This window comes from Accipiter gentilis, chromosome 28 (assembly GCF_929443795.1).
Source record: "Accipiter gentilis chromosome 28, bAccGen1.1, whole genome shotgun sequence".
NCBI lineage: Eukaryota > Metazoa > Chordata > Aves > Accipitriformes > Accipitridae > Astur > Astur gentilis.
Genome location: NC_064907.1, coordinates 11,904,245 through 11,924,430, shown reverse-complemented (window position 1 = coordinate 11,924,430; position 20,186 = coordinate 11,904,245). Strand labels below are relative to the sequence as shown.

The following is a 20,186-nucleotide window of genomic DNA, read 5'->3' as shown; positions in this document are numbered from 1 at the left end:
GATCAGAAAATGCCCATCTGCTGTTTTTCAGCTTCTGAGATTTAATGATTTGCTATTGTAGAGCAGGAACAAAGAAAAACATGAAATAGATTTATAGCCTATCTGCAAAACTAACACATTTGTATCATTCATCTATCAATCAGCCCCAGTTTGTTCCAATGAGGACAAGGTCAATATGACTACTACTAGATTAATTCTGTGATGCTATATAGCAAAGAAGCCTTTAAATATCAATGGTTAGCAGAGGGAAAAGGCTCACACGTTAAAAAAATGGAAGAAAGGACATAAAAGTATTTCCCTAGAGAAGTCAATAAAATAAATAGGATTCCAACAATGATATGTTTGAAACTTTCGAGTGATTTCTAGAATGGAAAGCTATGAGCAATTTGGCCTGTTCATTCCATTCTCTGGTCCTGTTATGTTCCCATAAGTTGGTGCAATAGCCAGCAACGATGGTTGTCTGTCTGAAAGGAGTATCAAAATAAACCCCAAGAAAATGTCTTCTCTATCCCCACCCCCTATTTAAAAAAAAAAATAAAAAATTTGCTTCCCTGGTGAAGCTTTTGGAAATCTGCTCGATACAGTTATTTTGGCAACACACATTCTTGCTTGATTGCTTTACCCATGACTCAAAAACTGATTCAGAAATCTAGTACCATGGTAAGACAGTGAGTGACACCAGAGTCTGCAAAACAGCCAATATTTACATTTGCAAGGCTGCATGGAATCGTACCTGCCTCGCTTTCTGTTCTGTAGCCACTGTGGAGAACAACATAGGAGCAAAGACTGCAAAACATTTAGGCTCTGCCTCTCTATGGCTTTGTCTAAGCCCCCACAGACCTCTCACTGGCTGTCCAGACCAGGGATCTATTGCAGAAATTTTCCTTCTGGTTCATGTGTCATTGGATTCTTCTTGAGAGAAAAGCAAGGGAACATGGTGAGGGAGTGAAATAAAGGAAGTGTGAGGAACTGAATGAAAAATACAACTTGTCTACATAGAGAAAAGAGCTGAGATTTAGATTTATATTCCTCACAAATTTCCCTCTCAGTTTGCACAATCTGATCCCAAACACACAGAAGTAAGCTTTTGTTTGCTTTTGAGTTGAAAGACATTCTTTTTCTTCCAGACTTTGCTGTGGAAGAGAGAAGCTGGGGTGAAGAATAACTTGCTTTGGCAATCATTAATGGTTCTAATGGTTTCAAATTGTACACCACCAATTCCCGAGTTTCATTGACTTTCTTATATATTAGAACCAGTCAGCACTGAGAGCTCAAGAAATGCTGCACCAACATAATGCACATAGCAATTCTCTTCTTTTTTTTCCAGACTGAAATTTGTTTTCCTAAGCAACTGCTCTACAATAAGCTAGTTTGTATTACAAATATTTCAAACATTTTTCCCACATAACTGGATTTTAAGCACAAAAAAGATTAACTACTTTGAGAATTTATATTTAATAATACACAGAGGATGTAGATAGCTTCTGTATAAAGCTATTACATGCCTAAACCACAGTATGACTATGCTCTCAGGAACAGAAAAAATACCAAAAATTACCCCTTATGTTTGTAATAGTGGTCTCGGAAAAAAACTGTACATAATAAAATACAGTCCACATTGTGAGAAATGTCTCAGTAAGGATCCCTTCAATAAAGATCTACATATAAATTAGGGTGCCACTTTTAAGGCAGAAGCAAAGCATTTTGTAATTTTTCCAGGATTTGTATTTGGCCCTTTTACAGAAGTAAACACCTGTGTTGGCTCACATGTTTGATTTCTGCATCTCAGTACTTCACAGCATAGCCTGCTGTGCTGGGAAGACTTTGTTGACATTTAAAACACTTCCATATTACTGTTTTAATTCAGATCACAAACACATCTTTGAAGTGAATTTCCCAATCATCCCCACTTACTCTGCTTTGGTTCATGTGGATTGGTCTTAGAGCACAGAGCTTCCAGATGAAGCTAAGCCAGAGCCCACCTAACATACGATGAAGAGGTGTCCAGTCATGGGACCGGTAAGAAAGACCCTGAAAAATCTCCTCCCACCCCCACAACCTGGGTTTGCAACACTCTAAATTTTCCTACTGCTCGACACTAGTTGCTTATGTAGACACTTAGCCTTTGTCTGCACATGTCTGAAACAGGTATTTTAGTTAGCAAAATGTCTCTGAGAGGATTAGTCTTAAAAACCAGTTCATTAAAATGTCCAGTTAAGTGTCATAGAACCACAGGATGGTTTGGGTTGGAAGGGACCTTAAAGATCATCTAGTTCCAACCCCCCTGCCATGGGCAGGGACACCTTCCACTAGACCAGGTTGCTCAAAGCCCCATCCAGCCTGGCCTTGAACACTGCCAGGGATGGGGCATCCGCAGCCTCTCTGGGCAACCTGTGCCAGTGTTTCACGACCCTCACGGTAAAAACTTTCTTCCTAATATCTAATCTAAATCTACCCTCTATCAGTTTAAAACCGTTACCCTTCATACTACTGCTACACCCCCTGTTAAAGAGTCCCTTCCCATCTTTCCTGTGGGCCCCCTTTAAGTACTGGAAGGCCACTGTAAGGTCTCCCCAGAGCCTTCTCTTCTCCAGGCAAACAACTCTCAGCCTGTCCTCATAGGAGAGGTGCTCCAGCCCCCTGATCATAGAATCACAGAATCATTTAGGTTGGAAAAGACCTTTAAGATCATCGAGTCCAACCATGAATCATCACCACAGCCCTCCTCTGGACTCGCTCCAACAGGTCCATGTCCTTTACCTATGCCAAAACTGCATTATGGTTTCTGATAAGTATTGTATTCACATGTCATTAAAACAGTAACAGCCAGACTAAAAACTTTTTCATGATGAAAGTTACTCAAGGAAGAACCACGTGCCTCAAACAGAACTGCTCTTGTCAGCAGGAGAAAGAAAAAAAGATAGAAAAGAAGAAAGAAAATTACTGAAAATCTTTTTTGTGCAGCAGGTAGTTATAATGCTGCTTGTTTTCAGTAAGTGAGAGATAAAGAGCTAAAATGAATATTGGACCATAAACTCTTATACAAACCTAATAGCATCCCTTCAGAACAAGCTTATTCTGAAATTCATTTCAGTTAGCACGGCTTTTCAAAGTGGACAAACCAACCCTCACAGAAACATGCTCACAGACAAATTGCCCAAGTTGTTCAGCACTGTTATTTGGCAAGGTCTCCAGCCAGATGGGTTTGCTAATGACTCCTGCAAGGTACTTAAATCAGAATCTAGTGTAACACATGACTGCCATGTTTAATTACCCTGTTAATACAGCTTAATGGATATCATTTGGTATGTAAAAGTCAGAATTTTTGATGAAAAATACAACGACAAAATAGTCTTTTTCATATGAATGTAAGGATACCAAAGCCTTGATTATCTGCCCATGTATAAACTTTCCTAAGAGCAGTCATTCAAAACAATTGTTACAGAGCAGGCAGACATTTGTTCAACTTGGAAAACACTTCTTAGCCAGTGGGCCCTAACAATGGACACAGAATTTTACTTGCATCAGTTGGATATATTTTTTAACTATTCAACAGTTTTCTGTAGGTTTGCCTGAATGCATTCAGCTGCTAAAAGGAAACTGGGATGCAACCATGATCTTGAACAATTTTTTTTTTTCCTCTCAGAAGGGTAACTCAAATGTGCTTATTAGCTTCATTTCATTTTGCAAAACCGTACTTTTTTGATGTAGACTTTAAGCTCAGTACGATAAACAAAACATCTCGCATATGCTAACTCTGCAACTTAAACCTCAACTGCAGGCACAAGAAGATGGCAAGCTATTTGCTGCTACAACTGAAGTAAAGTAATATGAAAAACTAGACCCCTTTTGAAAACTTTCTTTAGGACATATTTTCTTTAGGACATAGGGTAAAAAACTTTCTTTAGGACATAGGGTAAAACTTTTTTTTTTTTTTCTCCTAGGTCACTAATCAATGCCTGTGAACAGCCAAAACAGCTTTTGTCCCTTGACCCATGAAGCTACCTCCTCGGTTATAGGACAGGACACATGAAAGAAATTAAGTTTGATAATGTTGACAATCCCCCCTTGGTAACAAGGGATCATGAGAGCTCTGGGGCGTTGGACTGTCTCTGGACTGAGAACCTAGAGGGTGGGCTGAACAGAAACCTGAGATATTACTGATGTCAGTGATTATAGATAATACAGGATAAAATAATTCAGGTTTAGATTTTTAACATTTATTAAAAAAGCAGGATGTATGTTCATTTCAAATTAAACAGTTAAAAATGTTAAAGCATACAAACAAATCAATTGTGTACTAGCAGCATCCAATTGTTAGAATTTTCTAGAACTCCTCAGTACAGTCTTGGCAAGCTAAAAATATTACAACTTGCAACCAACTGACCTCACCATAGTGCAGATAAAACAAACTTTATAAAAACAACAATTTAAGGTTAAATAAGCTTAAATAAAGGTGTTAAATACAAGACACTTGATCAAAGCTTCTGTACAAAGATAAACAAATTTGGCATTGTACAATTGATTGGCTGGCTCACACCATACATGATTTCAATAGTTAAGCAGTGTAACTGTTTAGCTGAACATCAACTATACAAAAGTAACTGAAGTTGGGAGTGGGCTAACCCCAGTGAGCCATTTACAAGGCATGTGTATTTTTAGAAAATCAGAACACTGTTTATATTCAGGCACCATTTGTTCCTGCAAATAAATAATCTCTAATGTATCTGCATCCAAACTAGTGTTAAACACATCAGTGCTAACATTTTATAAACACAGCTTTGTGACTATTCACTATACCTCCATTCTTATTGCTATGACAATGTGGACTGTGGAAATAAAACTACTGTACATACAAAAAAATAGAGCACCTTTTAAACATTAAAGTATATGTCTGGTTATTCTTTTTATCTTACAATACTGAAGCCCAAGCTAATGTAAATTGCTTTAACATCTTCACCAGCGCACCTGAAATGCAGGAACTAAAATCCCAAATATTCCTCTTCAGGCAAGCCCCAGCCAGAGCATCTTCTAAAAATGTCTAAAATGACACTAAGGATTTTTTACATTCATCTGCACACAAACAAATATCTGCTATTCTCTGCTTTCTTCATATGCATTTAAAGACAGATTACCACAGTTCTCTCTCCTTTCCCAATGAATAAAGCTGGATAGAGAATGTAGCAGAAACACCTAAAATGGATTGTGAACACAGTGAAATTATTACCCCGCTAATTCAAAAAATACAGCTGTTATATTGTTCAAATAAGTATCTTCCAGAGGCCCAGTCATTAGGGTTTTTTGTCTATCGTATTGAAAAACCATTCTGTAAATTTCCTCAGTTGAGCAGCTGCTGTTTGAGACTCCTCCTGAAGTCTCATGTTATCTTGTCTCAGATGCTGTACCTCTGCTTGGAGAACTGCCTTGTCCTGTTTTTCCTGGTTAACAAAGATACAAGTTGAGTAAAGTGAGTAGTCATGATGACAGCACTTATTTTTGTTGTTAAGTCATACCGCCATATTTTGTTGAGCTCCCTAATCTGTTCTGACAACTACTAACTGTAATTAATTCATTCTGAGAAAATACTGCAAGCTAAAAAGAAAACTGGATGCTACTTTAATACAAAAATTATAGTTTACTCCATTTAACAAAAAAAAATAATCAAGCACTAAAAGGATAAGAAGCTTTTAGCTATTACAAATCATATGTGAGAGCCCAAGTCATAACATAAGGAACTGATTTCAAGCATACGCTAAGGAAGAAAAAAATCTAATTTCAAAATTTTCCTTTACACGATTATTTTCTTAACAAAAGCACTCTCGTTTCTACCAGTCCTGGCATTGTCTCCAGCTCAGAAATTAGTCAGCAAATGAGACGCAAAGCAAGTCATTGTTACATGATCAAGATACCACAAGTCAACGAGGATGACAAATCTGGAGCGTTAACTACTTAGCAATAGTGCCTGTGTCCATTAACCCTATCCTTTGTTAAACCCAAGATACCATAAATGGTGATAGAGTGACTAGTTCTTTTTGAGGTATGACTATATGGAGGACAGTTACTCTGGAGTAAAGACCCATAAACTAGTTAGCAGCTTGTTCACATAACCATTCCCACAGGACCTTGGGCACCTTAGTGTTCTGATCAACCCCTGGGCTCTACCATTCATTAATTACACTAGCTAGCTTAACTGATGTACTTTTCTCAAGCCCTGAATGAACTCTGCATAAAAATAAAACTATTAAAACTGGGAAGAAATAATATCGCTAATGATCTCTTGCCTTTCTCAGGTCGGTCTGTAGTTGCCGGAGGATGACTTCTAGTTGGTTTACTTTCCCAGTCAGAGTACTTGGAGCATGTTCCCTGTAAAGTAAACCACTACCTTCACTCTGGGTTAGCGAAAAACATTTTATCCCCCGGGTTTTGCAGAGTAGAACATTTAGTGACAGCAAGGGAAACAAATCAGTTTAGGCATAGTTAGGAAAACACAGACAAAACCAGCATCAGCAAAAGACTATTACTGGAACATAAACCCATTGCTGCAATATCCGAAATATGACTATGCCTCTCGTGCAAATCAGGCAGAAATTACAATGATTTTAAGAAGGAATGTTTTAGGAATTATTTGCACGTACCCTCACAGTGCAAGTCAAACTTGCTGCTAAATGGTGTGCCGAGCACGCTTATTAACAAGCTGCTTTCTGATAAGGACTGTACTAATCTGAAGCAAGCTGCAGCAGCAATTATTGTAAACCAAAAGAGCTGTTAAGAGTTCTTTTGTCTGGCCTGCAGTTGTGTCATTTCCAGTGAAGGATAAACCTATGGCTTTATGGAGACAAATATTTTGTTTAAAGGTCAACACATATGAAATATTGCCACAGGTTAATCAAATGCATGACTGCAGGAAAATACTGAGAATAGCTTCTCTTTCCTGTATGACAATGAGCACCATGGGAGACAGGTTCATAGACTTTATAGATGAAATTAGCCATAATGTGAATCATTTTGTCTAGAAGAGAGAAGCTTTATATACAAAGCTGAATCAGCTGCTTCAAGCAAGTGCACAAATCTGACAGATTTGCCAATGCTAAAGTGGAACATCTTTACCAGTCTTTTGCAATCCTCTACTGATCACTAGGCTAGGGAAAGATGTGGACTTAGAAGTCATTATAATAAATGCGCTTTACCATGTAAGTTGTGCAAAATTGGTTCAAACTAAAATGTGATAGTCTAAGAAGCAAGAAGACTTTTCCCTCCATTTCCTCTTCTTCCCTTCCTGCAGCTGAAGAGCAAAACCAAAGATGTGTTTTTCTTTTAAAGCATGCTAGTGGACAGATTATACTGTTGAATCTGTGTTTTTAACAAGTATACTCTTCACAGCAGGGAAGACAGGGTGAGAAAAAAAAAAAGAAGTAAAAAAAAAAAAGAGAATAATCTCTCCCAGAGCACTGGGAAGAATTTGAAGAATTGGACAGTTTGGCATGAAAATTTCCTGCAGTCCTCAGTTACAGGTTCTCTTGATTAATTTACCTCTGTACAAATGAAAAAAAAAAAAAGGATTTGCAACTTGCAGAAGATAGGTAGAAACACCTGTTTCAAGGCTTGAGACGTTTGCTGCAGTTAGGGTTATTGCATACTACAGAGTTGAGCTCCTGTTATTGGTTCTATTGAAATGAAAATAGAAATAAGTGTAACACAAATTATTGTATAGAAGGAATACAGTGAAAGATTTGATTAGCCAGAATTCTGCATCTAACCGTACTCTGCATTAGAGGCCTATACTAATGACAGAACTTTATCCGACTATATTACAAATTTTCTAGACAGAACTGCTCAGAGGTCAATTCCAAGAAACAACATTTTCAGAATTAAAGACACGATCAGTCAAGGTAACAGGTCTGCCATCAAATAGCAGTGAAACATGCATATAGGCAATCTGACACGCAACATGAAGAGAAAATCTTTTCTTAAAATATTTTTTGTAAGAAACACACTTTAATTCTGACATACCCAGTAGCCTCAAGAAAATCTTTTCCATCTGTGGGACTCTCATCCAAAGGTAAATCTTGTGCTCCTTCCAAGCCCTGAGCTTGCTGCATATCATTCAAGGTGCAAAAAGATGCTACTCTCTGATCTGTAAAAAAGTAATGTAAGGATACGTTTAAAGCTGGACATATATACAAAATAAAAGGCTATATTATAGCCATTATCCTGGTTCAGTTAGAGAAATGGATGTAGGTTTCTACATCACAGCTCTGAAGATAATCAGCAGATGTAAAGTATATTCCAACTAGCTGGCTTCCCCACATCTGCATCCAAAGGCAACCCCAAAGCAATTTTTTGTGTCTATCAGCAGAGTAAGACAGATTGGTTTGGACCAGTTAATACTGATATGAACAGTAAATTGGTCTTGATGAAATCTGCAGAAAACCCTTCGAGAATTCAGGGTCACAACCAATGACAATAATAATTCAGCAAAAAGGTTTGCCTTTTCCATGGACTTAAAGCCACCAGATTCGTCAGAAATCTGCACTGTTCATTTCATACTGTTTTACCGTCTCAAGTATTTGCAGAACCTAACGGTAATCTGCATACTTGAAAAACAATAAATTCACACTATTTTTATCAATTGAGTTTTTGTTATATATAGTACTAAGGCACGCTATTACTTACATTGGATTCCAGTAGAACATAATCTAACAAGCACAGATGTAATTACCTATGGATATACAGTGTGGTTGCCAAAATACATCAGTCACCACATAATAGAAGTATGCCATGCAGATCATCATTGCACAGAACAGGAGTAAATGATGCATTCATTAGGATTTAATTTGTCATCTTTAAAAAAAAAATAAATAATCCATATTCTGTGGAGATTGATTTAACTTATTTCTGTCAAACAACATCCATGTCTGTAGGCTTGTATAAATTCTGGCGATAACATACATGCCTGCCTTGCCCTTTCTCCCCTTGCTGTACCACCCCACAGGCCCGAAGCTTGCATTATCATGCAAACGTGCAAACATAGGAAATATTAAAGAAAGTTTACAAAAGGCAAAAGTCATCAATCCCAGACCATCACCTAGAAACGGCGTGTGATGACAGAACGGCCCAAATTCTTCATCTGAGTCAAAACCTGGAATAAGATTTAGAATGTTCCTATAAACAAGACAGTCCATCTCCACTGGAGCAGCTGTGGCCCTCACGGACAACGCACACCGTGGGATACTCCCCGTGCAACTCATGCTGGCTCTCACTCTCAGCCTTGCAACGTCATTTTTACACACCACTGACGTTACAGTAAAGCATGAGGTGTCATGCCCCATGTTTCTAATAGTAATACCCAGTATTGCGACACAACACGACAACTTGGCGTGATACATGAAGAGACAACCCTCCAACCTCTAAGCACCCAAACAGTGAATACAGGCCAGATCATTTTAACTAGGAAGGAAATTTTGGTTTAAAAGTTCTACCAAAAGAAAATAGGAAATCACTAGAAAACTCTATAAAGGGATTTTTTTAAAATGAATACTTTTAAGGAATAGCAAAGATTGACAATTCATTTATAATATAATGAAGAAAAGTTGCATGTCATTTTTTGTCCAGTTTTAAAGACCACAGCTCAATTCCCCTGCTTTTATCCTTATTTCTGACTAGTGATGGATCTCAGCAAATATAAACACGACTTTTTCGTATGTGCTGACAATAAGTTGAGAACATAACTTTAAACACATAATCAGTGACATCATTTACAGATTTGAAACTTATTAAGTTGAATAGATTTAATTACTACAGATAAACTAAAACTAGTTTTCCAGATCAAAGGCAATACTAAGGCCAGAAGCAAGACTGTGAAAACAATCAGGCTGAAGTACATATCTAATTATTGATTTCACCTTTATACTGTTCACATTTTCATTACCACTTGATAGCAGAAAACAAAGCCAGCAGCAAATGTTATGCTGTTGTTATTTTTTCGATGGCCGACAATACGTGACACGTGAAATTGTGTCTCAGAGGCAATTCTACTGTAATATAAAAAAATATGCATTTATCACTCTCTGCTGAGTAAGCTTAATTAAAGAGAATGGCCACTTGTCTGGTTTATTTTGTCAGTTGAGAAAACATTTTGTCAGTTTGATCTCCCCAACAGTATTTGAAAGCATCTTTTTCTCAATGGATAAAAAGCAGGTGCAAGAACAGGTACATGCAGCTGTTAATGAAATCGTGTGATGCCATTTTTAAACATAGTATTTTCAAATATTTTCTTATTATTTCAACACACAACAAAAATATAAAAACATGGGTGCTTGCAATGAAGTATAAGGTGTGGATTAACTTTTTCTTCCTTGTGTAATCCCTAATGAATTTCAACTCCACATAATTTAAAAATAATATTAACACTTCGAGTAGGAAATTAATTGTTAAACCTTTTCTATTTTCCTAGTACAAATGAAATATATTTTTCCAATATTCATATCTTTATAAAATAATGAAACCATATTCTCATATTCATCAGCTGAGGAACAAAGTCACTACATGGCCACCAATAACCAGAAGTCTCCAGTCGTATAACATACTATGTAAATCCCTGTGTTGCTCTTCAAAGAGTAGTTCCTTAATTTCCAAAAGCCAGGTTAGTGTCAAAATCATTCTCTGAACAAGTTAGTAACACAATAAATCTCTGTAATGACTAGTACACCAACAAGATCCTGGGCTATATCAAATATCACCAATGTCCCTGTAAGTATCCATGCTTAGCAATAACTTCACCAATTTACTATTTAAATCAGAACTGGTTTTAAACCTGAATTGTGGTGAAGGTTCAACTAATGCTTCAGAGAGCAAAATCTTCCTACTGATTTTTGTTTTATTTGTTCTTAACAGAATTGGCTTGACTTTATATTCATGAAAACAAACTAAAAGCTACCTTCACCGACAGTTAATTTTTTGAAAGGAGAAACAAGTATATTTCTGACTATGATGCAGTAGACCTAGCTTCTGCTTCCCCCAAACTACAGGGACACCTCGTATTCAATTCAAGTGATATGTACATACTAAACAGCAGACTATACATGTAAATCTCAGAGCTCTTATTTTTACCGGGGACATCCTTGCCAAACCCCACACAGGACCCATGCATAGAAAACTATTTGCAAAAATATATTGGTGTTTATATTAGAAGTTTAAGTAACAGCTGACTTAGCAAGACCAAAGATGAGGCAAAATTCAAGTCTCACTCTAAAGTAATAGAATTGTACAGTTGTAACCACTAAGAATTCAAATCTGCATTTTCATTGTTCCAGACCACTAACAGAGGCCAGAAAAAACTCCAGACAATTTTGATATACTGGAGAGCAGAAAAGGCTAAAATGAGTATATTGCATGAGGCCACTCTCTCATTATTAAGGCGAAGTCTACCCACAAACATACACTGACATATGCACTGAAGCAAAAAGCATTCCACAAGCATGCACTAGAAATGACCAAATGTTAACTAAATATTTTCATTTTTTCTTTTTCTACCAGTTTAACATACTAATTTGGTTGAAATAATTATCTCTCATGCTGAATGCTTCACTTCTTTCTCATTATGTTATGTGTAGCGTTACTCACATTAAGCTATAAAGATTTTAAATTGAAGTATTAAAATAATATTAATTATAGTAGCACAGATGTTTCTGCATAGATAAATTGGCAGTAAGAAACACTGGATTGTGATTGCCGCTAGTAGATGTTCACAAAAAAAACCTGGGTAAAAAATCAGAAGTTGAAACCACCTATTTTAATGAACTAAATCAGAAACATCAGAGGGACTTTCTTAGGCTGTTAATTCCTACAATATGATTTACCAAACACTAAACAGTTTTTTTTTTAAGCACAATAAACCCAGTTTAAAGTAGCACAAATAGTACAAAGTTCTATTCATAATAATCAATATTTATGTTTGTGTCAAATCTTTTCTACAATGACAGTAACAGATACAGACATCTAGAAAGGCTTCTCCTTTTGTTCCCCAAAACTTCGAAAAGATCCAAAATTAGCCATCAGCAACATAATACACATCTTGAAAGCCAGTCCTTCTTCCCTAACTTGGAGATCTATTGGAATGATAATAGAAAAAGAGAATTAAAAAAATACATTCTCTCCTTTTGCCTCATTCTTTTCTGACATTTCTTTGTTCTCCTTTTTCTAATTCGGCTTCCCAATTTAGTCTATAAATCGCCATATCTTTATCTTTACTCAGTTCAACATGCTTTCTTTCATTTTGCTTCTTTAACTTCTCCTTTTTCACCCCAACTGCCCTCCCTAAAACCCTACCTCTTCTGATGTACAGTCACATCCAGTTCTGGTTTTTATTGTTTACTTCAGGGACGGATACAAAAATATTACAACAGTGTACTTCTGGCATGTCAACTGCTCCCTAGTTACTGCCTCTCCGCAGCTCCCACCAAAATCAAAGAGAACTGGAAGTAGCCCATCCATGTACGAAGGAAATGGAAGGGTACCCCTTGCTACTGACTGCATGCATGCTAAAGATGATTTCTGCATAAATATCAGAGTCAAAACTATGTCCTGCAAAGGAAGGCAGTGCAAAGACTTAAAATAATGTTGCACTGTGCTCTAGCTTGTGGACACTGACCCTCAACAGGCACAGCTCAAGCAAAACCCCTTACTGATGCAGCTGCTGGAGCCTGTGGAGTTAACCCCTGCGCAGCTCTCCATTGCGCTGGGAAGACCTGTCTTAGGAATAACAAAGGCTTTTCAGGAAAAGTTTGAAGTAAATATTCAGCTTCCCACAAAAGTTCTTGCCAAGCAAAAGCAGTGAAAAAGAAATCCTCACAAAGTGAAAAGCATTATCATCATACTTTTAATTAAAAAAAAAAAAAGTAATGACTTACTCCACCCTCATGGACCACAGTTTAAAAACAGCCGTTTTACATAGCACCAAGGCTTCGGTTGGATAAAAGCTAATACTAATTAATAAACAACCTAGTCAACTGTTCATTTGGGGGCGGGGGGGTGGGGAAGCTAAAAATGAGACTGCTATTCTTGTTACACCCATGAGTAAACTCTGAGTACAGATGATGGTAGCAAAAGTCTTGCTACTATATTTAATTCTTAATCCAATTAATGCCAACATTATAAGCACCTAAAAAGGCTATATTTAACATTATTTGAGATACTATTGCAATTTAAGACAGACAGATGAAGGATTGTGAGGCCCACATTATGGATGTTGAACTGATCAAATATGCAAGTTGTCAACCTACAATCTAGAGAGATCAAAGGACAAAAACCCTGACCTTGGAATCAGATTGGTAATTCTAATAAACCGATATTAAGAAAAGACCTTGTACAAAAAATAAAAAATAAAACCAAGTCTTGTATCTAGGTTCTAGAACAAAACACAACTTTGAAAGATCGGGTTGGCAAAGCCAAACTAGAGAACTCTAACGTTGTTAATTGCTTAAATCAGTATTAAACAAGTCCTATCCATTTTTTTATCTTTTTCATTGAAGGTTTTGGGGGGGGGGGGGGGGTGGGGAATATGTTGTTTGTTTGGGGTTTTTTTTGAGAAAGCTCTCTATAAAATGTGATCATATTTCCACCCAGTTTAAAAAAAAGACCAAAGCAGTTTTACATTCAGAAGTGGACAAAACTTCAGAATCATCCACTCTTCTCCTCAGATTGATAGAATGCAGAACAGTAGTTCCAAGCTATTTTTAAATAGTAAGTTGAAGCAACTCCTAAGTCAACAACATTAAAATACATAAGGAAACCGCATCTGCTAATTCATATCCAACACATTCCCTCCAAGTGATTTTTTTATGACGTACCTATCAGTTATTCCTTTTGAAATGACTTTCAAATTGCAAGACGTAGGATAAAGTTGAACAAAGGCTTAAAAATTCCATTCCTTGTAAAAATTTCGCAGTACTATGAATTTACTCAAAACATTTTATAAATCACCTAACATATACATAGATGCCTCTATTGCAGTCCTAAAAAGAAAAGAATTACCTTCTTTCATACAAAACTAGATTATTTACTACTCAAATTCTTACAATAATTAAAAAGAAACCCAATAAAAAGTTTCTATCTTGCAACTCAGACCACCAGTTATTCAGCGTTATACAGATTTATCTTAGATTTTTGCAATTAAAACCCAACAAGTGACTACTCCTTCTCCCTAGGATAGGCCACCATGGATAGCTATGTTGTTATATCTCTCTGTCAAATTCAAATGGTAATTACATTCACATTACACTTACCACAGTGAAATTATCTTAATCACAAAATTAAATAGTAGAAATAATGAAAATCTACTGAAGTTTTCAAAGAAAGCTAAAAATACAGGAGCATAACTGGTACAGAATGACCTTTTGGTCAGCTGAACTAAAAATTTTTATTAGCATTTAAAAATATTCTTCAAGCAGAAAGTTACAGTTAGTCATTTACTGATCCAAATCTATTTTCAGTTGTTTAAGACGTCAATAACAAATAGCAGGATATTCCCTGAGCAATCAAACTTAGAACTGCATGGGAACAGTTGTCAGATTCTCAGCATCACAGCCCCTCCTGCCCGCTACAACAGGCCCATTTGAGCAGTACTGAATAGTAATGAATGTACATACAGTTAATCAGGTTAAGAAACAAAACAGTACTTTAGATTGCTATCATCACCATTGGTTTCGGTTTTTAACAATGCCATTTAAATTAGTATAGTAAATAGTTCTGAAGAGCTTTAGATCAAATTGAAATTTAATCACTTCATACTTAGGGAGGGAATCAGGTACCAGAAAACCAATTCCTATGATTTCTTTCAGTTAAAAAAAAAAATCTCACCTCTAACTTCACAGCCACTTCTCCTCATAAAGACCTGTATCTTATATAATGATGACTGTGATAATGTCATCCTTATTCACAGATACCTCTGACTTCCCACACATTCACTAATGAGAGTAACACCAGTCAAGAAATGTTGGAAATTTTAGGACAGCACAGTGACCTAACCAAACCCCCCTGAGGAACAACAAAACACAAACATTCAACTGTATATATTCATATATCCACTCAAACCAACATCTGCCTTTCTGTGTTTATACATGATGTGTAGGTTTAGCTCTCAGAGCAGCAAATGAGGTTTTTTTCTTAGTTAACCTGGTCTTACAATTTAATGATGCAAACCTGGTCTGTATCCTGCAGCTCAGGTTCTGCTACTGGAAACTATAGCGTACATTTTTGCTGTTTTTCAAGGGCTCATTATGAAAACTGAGAGGGACTGCAACAGCATTTGGGCTACACATACAAGTTCATAAACACAACACAATAAGCTCAGGGAAGTTTTACTCCCAGTTTCATTCTAAACATCTAACTTAAATGATCTGAATCTCTCCTTCAAAGCACCTGATTTTTCCAAGTGATTACAGAAGGAACTTAGGCCCCTAAATGGATGAGCTGTATCTAAGATAGATACTACTGAAAGTGCAAATTTTCAGTGACAATCTTCCGCACTGAGAAGTGATACTGCCAAAAGAACTAAAGGGCTACCGAGGCAAACACTGGACTTTTGTAATTCAAAATGTGGCTACACAATATATATTTTGAAAAAGAAGTTTGTGTACTGAACATTGATCTTTATTCAGATTTTCCTGTTACCTTCAAACGCTCGTGCAGCATCTACCAGGTGGGACCAGTCTAGCCCTGTGGCAGTGTCTGGCAGGGGCATCAGGCCAGGATCATTGAATTTGGCTTTATCAGATAAGGACCCATCTGAGAACCAGAATTCATCTAAACAATAAACACAATAATTAGTCTTCCTATAACAATGATGTACAATTAATTTTGAAGCTATTATAATGAACTGTAAAAAATGTATAAGCAAAGAGTGCTTATCTTCATTTCTCTTGTTTCTGTCTTTTCCTGTTCAATACTCAGTATGGGTGGAACAATTTTTAAACTTTGCCAAAATAAGATGGGAAGGGTTTCTAAAGTTTTTTTGTGCCACTTTGCACATGATGTGTTCTTCACATTTTCACGTGAATGCTGTGTGAGTAGGCAGCATTCATTCTTAAAGCATACCATATTAAACAAAGCATACCATATTAAACCTGAGCACTGAGCAGAAAAGTTGCTAGATACATAAAGTTATATTTTTAAGAAGGCTGTGAAATAACATACAAAATCTTTACATGCAGAGTTTTATTCTGAAACTCAAATATTTCAGTTCCAGAAATAATTTTTAAAATATCACCTGCTTTTCTTTTAATGCATTTGTAAATTCTAGCATATATCCAAAACTCACTTTCACATTGAAAATACTACCCTATTAGTCTAATATTTGTAGCTGTACACCTGAGGACATAAGACTTGTGTGCTGATCTCTAAGCTCCAGAATGAGCAGTAACACATTGTATACTGCAAATAGATTGAATATTAATTAAAATGTATAAAGTTAGTTCAAACACAGCTTTCAGTTATGCAGTCTTTTAGAAAGGTACCATGAACATACATCTTGGTAGAGGAGATGGTAATTTTCATAATTATCTTAAATAGTTCTACAGTTTCCTTATCTATCCAAAGCAATCTTCACTCTGATCAATGTGAACAGATTAAAATCAATACTGCTGAACAGGCACACAGAGGTTCTTAAAACTAAACATAAACCAAACACATTATTTATAATCACATTTCATCTTAAACATAAAGCTAGTGATACAATATTGTACTTTTATTACATAGTATAGTCAGGAAAAAAGAAATTTTGCTTCAGATGTATCTATTTCTATTAAATAAAAAGGTCAAAATACTAATTTTTCCTCAAATAATTCCAAAGGAAATTTCCATCTAATTATTCCAGTGATTCAGAGTATAAAATTTATGAGGAGTATTTTTTCCAGGAAAACACCATACACAAAAATCAATGAAGGAAAAAATGCATACATACAAGTGAAAGATACATTATAGTTTAAGAAAATGGCCTGTTGTCATTATCCTGATACCAATGAAAAAGAATACCAAAGTCCATTTGAATTAAAGATTTCTGACCTAAAAATCCCAAAGCAGTAGCCTGTTACAGAGCATTCTACTCCATGGAGCAATGATTAGAGCAGATCATATTCTTTGCAGAAAGCTTGTTTAAAAAAAAAGATCAGGAACAGGAAAGTGAAGAAGGTTTGCAATCCTCTGTCAAAAATTAGGAGTCCCACAAAGTAAAAACAATGCAGAAGAGGTAGAAATCCTGTTTACTGTGGAATTTATCTTGTTCTACATCTTATACGAAAGATGCAGTATTGTCATATTACAAGTGAAAGTGGCTTGACAAATCTTTGTAGAAATATCTTTCTTAATACCCACTCTTAGTTTGCAAAAGTGGATGTTATATGAAATGGGAAATTTAATATACAAATATATTCTACCCATACGTCTGTACTAAGATTTTATTTTCAGTTCCTTATAAACATACACAAAATCTTATCTAAGGTTACCTTGGGGTGCAAATACATTGGAAGCTCAATATCAGAGCAGTCTCTGAACTTTTGTATATGACCTGGGAACTAGAAGAACCTTATTTATGCAAGTGCAAATGTTTTTTTACATCCCTGTTGTGGAAAATAGACAGAATGCCTTATTTGAAAGGCTGGCAAGCCAGCTTTTGGTTGGAGACCAGCAGGCAGGCCCTAAGGGACAGCCCTTGCTTTTGTGTGATCAGCCTACAGAGCCTGATTGTGAAACCTGTCAGGAAGATGCCTGTTCCCAGTGCGATTCTGCTGGCTTTCCAAATTAAAGTGTAGGAGTGACAAATTCACCAGTAGTCATCCTTCATTATGCACTGTCTTTGTGAGAACCTCAGTTCACCTTAGGGTGGATTCTATTCAGTCCCGCATAAGACCCGACAGAGCAACTCAACTGCAGAAAGCCTGCCAGAGTAGAGATTTGAATACTGATAGCTCTGAAAACACAAGTGCTCATGCTGATGGCTGAAATTATAAGCGGAATAACTGAATAGGCGTGAGTATGCCACCACAGAATAATTCATTTTCAAGATATATATTATGTGTTCTTGTGCAGTGTGGGGCAGGGGAGGATGGAAAAAAGGAAAAAAAAAAAAAAGAAAAAAAAAAAGGAGCTCTAATGATATAGGCCTCTTTGTGCTTCTGAATTTCAGAGAACATTGTTTGTATTTCAGGAATGCTCTGGGCGAGATGAATTATTTCTAGCCTCCTGTATTTGCATTTCCTCCCTTCTCCTCTTACCTCCCCTTTTTCTCTGTATGACTGCTGCATTAGCAGCTGCAGGCTGCCTGTTGTCTTCCTTTTTGATTTGTGCAAAGGTAGCAAGTTATGCTTGAGCATGCCCACCTCTGTGTGTCCAGGAGGATATGACTAATCTCATAGGCCGCTATCTTCATTGCCCACAAGATTGGTCTTGAAGCAACACAGGCTTACCCCTTATTTCCTTTGAGGAAACAATGTGTTATCTTTCAGTTTTAAAGATTATTTTATTTGCTGTACTCTTTTTGGCACTAAATCATCGATCTTCTGGTCTCTGGTCTTCAGTTATGTCACTCTCTTCCTACACTTAGGAATTATCTGTATTTTTATTATTGATACATAAAAGTATAAGGCATTTTGAAGAGTCTTTATTTTCACCAAAATTATATGGTCACTTCAGTTTCCAACGGAGCTCCTCAAATTGACTGTTATCGGTCCCACAGACCTCTGTATTCAAAAAGTAACTGTTATACAGAAAGTAGAAAAGTTCACCTGACTTAACCTTTTCTACTTCCAAGACAAATATCCTGCTTCAGTTGGAACTGCTACTTTTATGTAGAGACTGCAGATCATGAAAAAATATCTGCTAAGAACTCCTCACTTACCATGCTCAAACTAGACATGTCATTTAACAAGTAGATTATCTCAAAAGATGCTGCAGCTGAAGGAACATATCAAGTCATACGCAGACATAAATCCCACTGTCTGCTCCCTGTTCTTCTTTCCTGCAATCAGCAATTATATCTCTATGGTCCTCTTAAACAACAGCTTCTGCCTGCCAAACCCTTCCCTTCTTCAGTATTATCTAAGGTTGCCCAAAGTCCCCTTCAAAGATGCCAGCCTGCTAGTAGACATTCTCATGGACGTATGCTCACATTACTGTTAGAATAGCGGACAAGGGCTCCCAGTAACTACTTTTCCCTTCCCTTCTGCTATCAAAAATAGTCTCATGGTCTGGTATGGTGGATTATTCACTGCGTGAGAGTCTGTAACAGACAACATATATACTCCTTTGGTTGCATGAATTATTTAATCAACAGCCTTTATTTGTTTACTGAAAAACTGATTTCCAAATTGTTCACATTGTACATCATCAATACACAGTGATACTCTTCCATTTTAATACTGCCCTTTATCAATGAGGTTAGTTTTGGATTGAAGCTAACACTGGTAGTAAGCCAGTTTTAAGATAGACTTTCATCTAATAACATCGTTACAGATATATCAGCTGCACTTCTGGCAGCCTTTTCCCTGTGGCACCTATAATCTGAGAACTTTCAGGATTTGTTAGTGTATCATTGCAAAATATTCCCTTCCTTATGACCCTCCACTGCAAGTATCCTGCACCTTGCTCCTTTCCTCACAGCACAGGAATGTCATGGCAGTGTATCACTTTTAGGGTATTTTCCTTTCCCCTTTCTTTTTGTGTTTCATAATAGGAGTGGACCATGGTGCCTGCAATGTCAGTCAGACTGTCTCCATGTGTCTTGCTGGGTTTCTGACTTGTGTTAGTACACTAGTTCTGTATCAGTGGTTCTCATTGTTTTCATTCTTTCCCTGCTAGTTCAGCTGCCAGGAATTTGCAAGACGGGGATAGATTTGTATCTGCAACCACGTATAGCATGCTAGAATCACTCAACGTGAACAGCACTGTCTCTCTTCGGGAATCTTTAATGTCCCTAAGGTAAAATTCCAGCGTTCTCAGCTACACGAGTTCTGCTTTCTGTTAAAAAGTTAAAAATAAGATAAAATTAAATAAACCTTTCTACATTTGTGTACTGTGTGCAATCAACAGCACTCAACTGTCAGAGCTTGCATTTCAGGCTTTACTGAAAGCAACTCTTCTTTCACTTCACTTCCCCCAGTGATAAAATAATTAAAAAATCCTACAGCTTCACTTTC

General features: G+C 36.7%; 1 protein-coding gene across 2 annotated transcripts in view; it reads right to left on the bottom strand.

Annotated features, from left to right (window-relative positions):
- Positions 1 to 4,219: 4,219 nt before the first annotated feature.
- Positions 4,220 to 20,186, bottom strand: part of SIPA1L2 (signal induced proliferation associated 1 like 2) — a 151,206-nt gene continuing 135,239 nt past the window's right edge. Inside the window, exons 20-24 of one of the 2 annotated variants that reach the window (XM_049831064.1) lie at positions 15,670 to 15,801; positions 9,086 to 9,139; positions 8,011 to 8,134; positions 6,282 to 6,363; positions 4,220 to 5,438 (exon numbers count right to left, since the gene is read on the bottom strand). In XM_049831064.1, coding sequence (XP_049687021.1) covers positions 5,292 to 5,438; positions 6,282 to 6,363; positions 8,011 to 8,134; positions 9,086 to 9,139; positions 15,670 to 15,801 — 539 coding nt within the window. In that variant the 3' untranslated portion in view covers positions 4,220 to 5,291. The remainder of the gene's footprint in view (positions 5,439 to 6,281; positions 6,364 to 8,010; positions 8,135 to 9,085; positions 9,140 to 15,669; positions 15,802 to 20,186) is intronic. The other variant, XM_049831065.1, reaches the window with a different exon arrangement.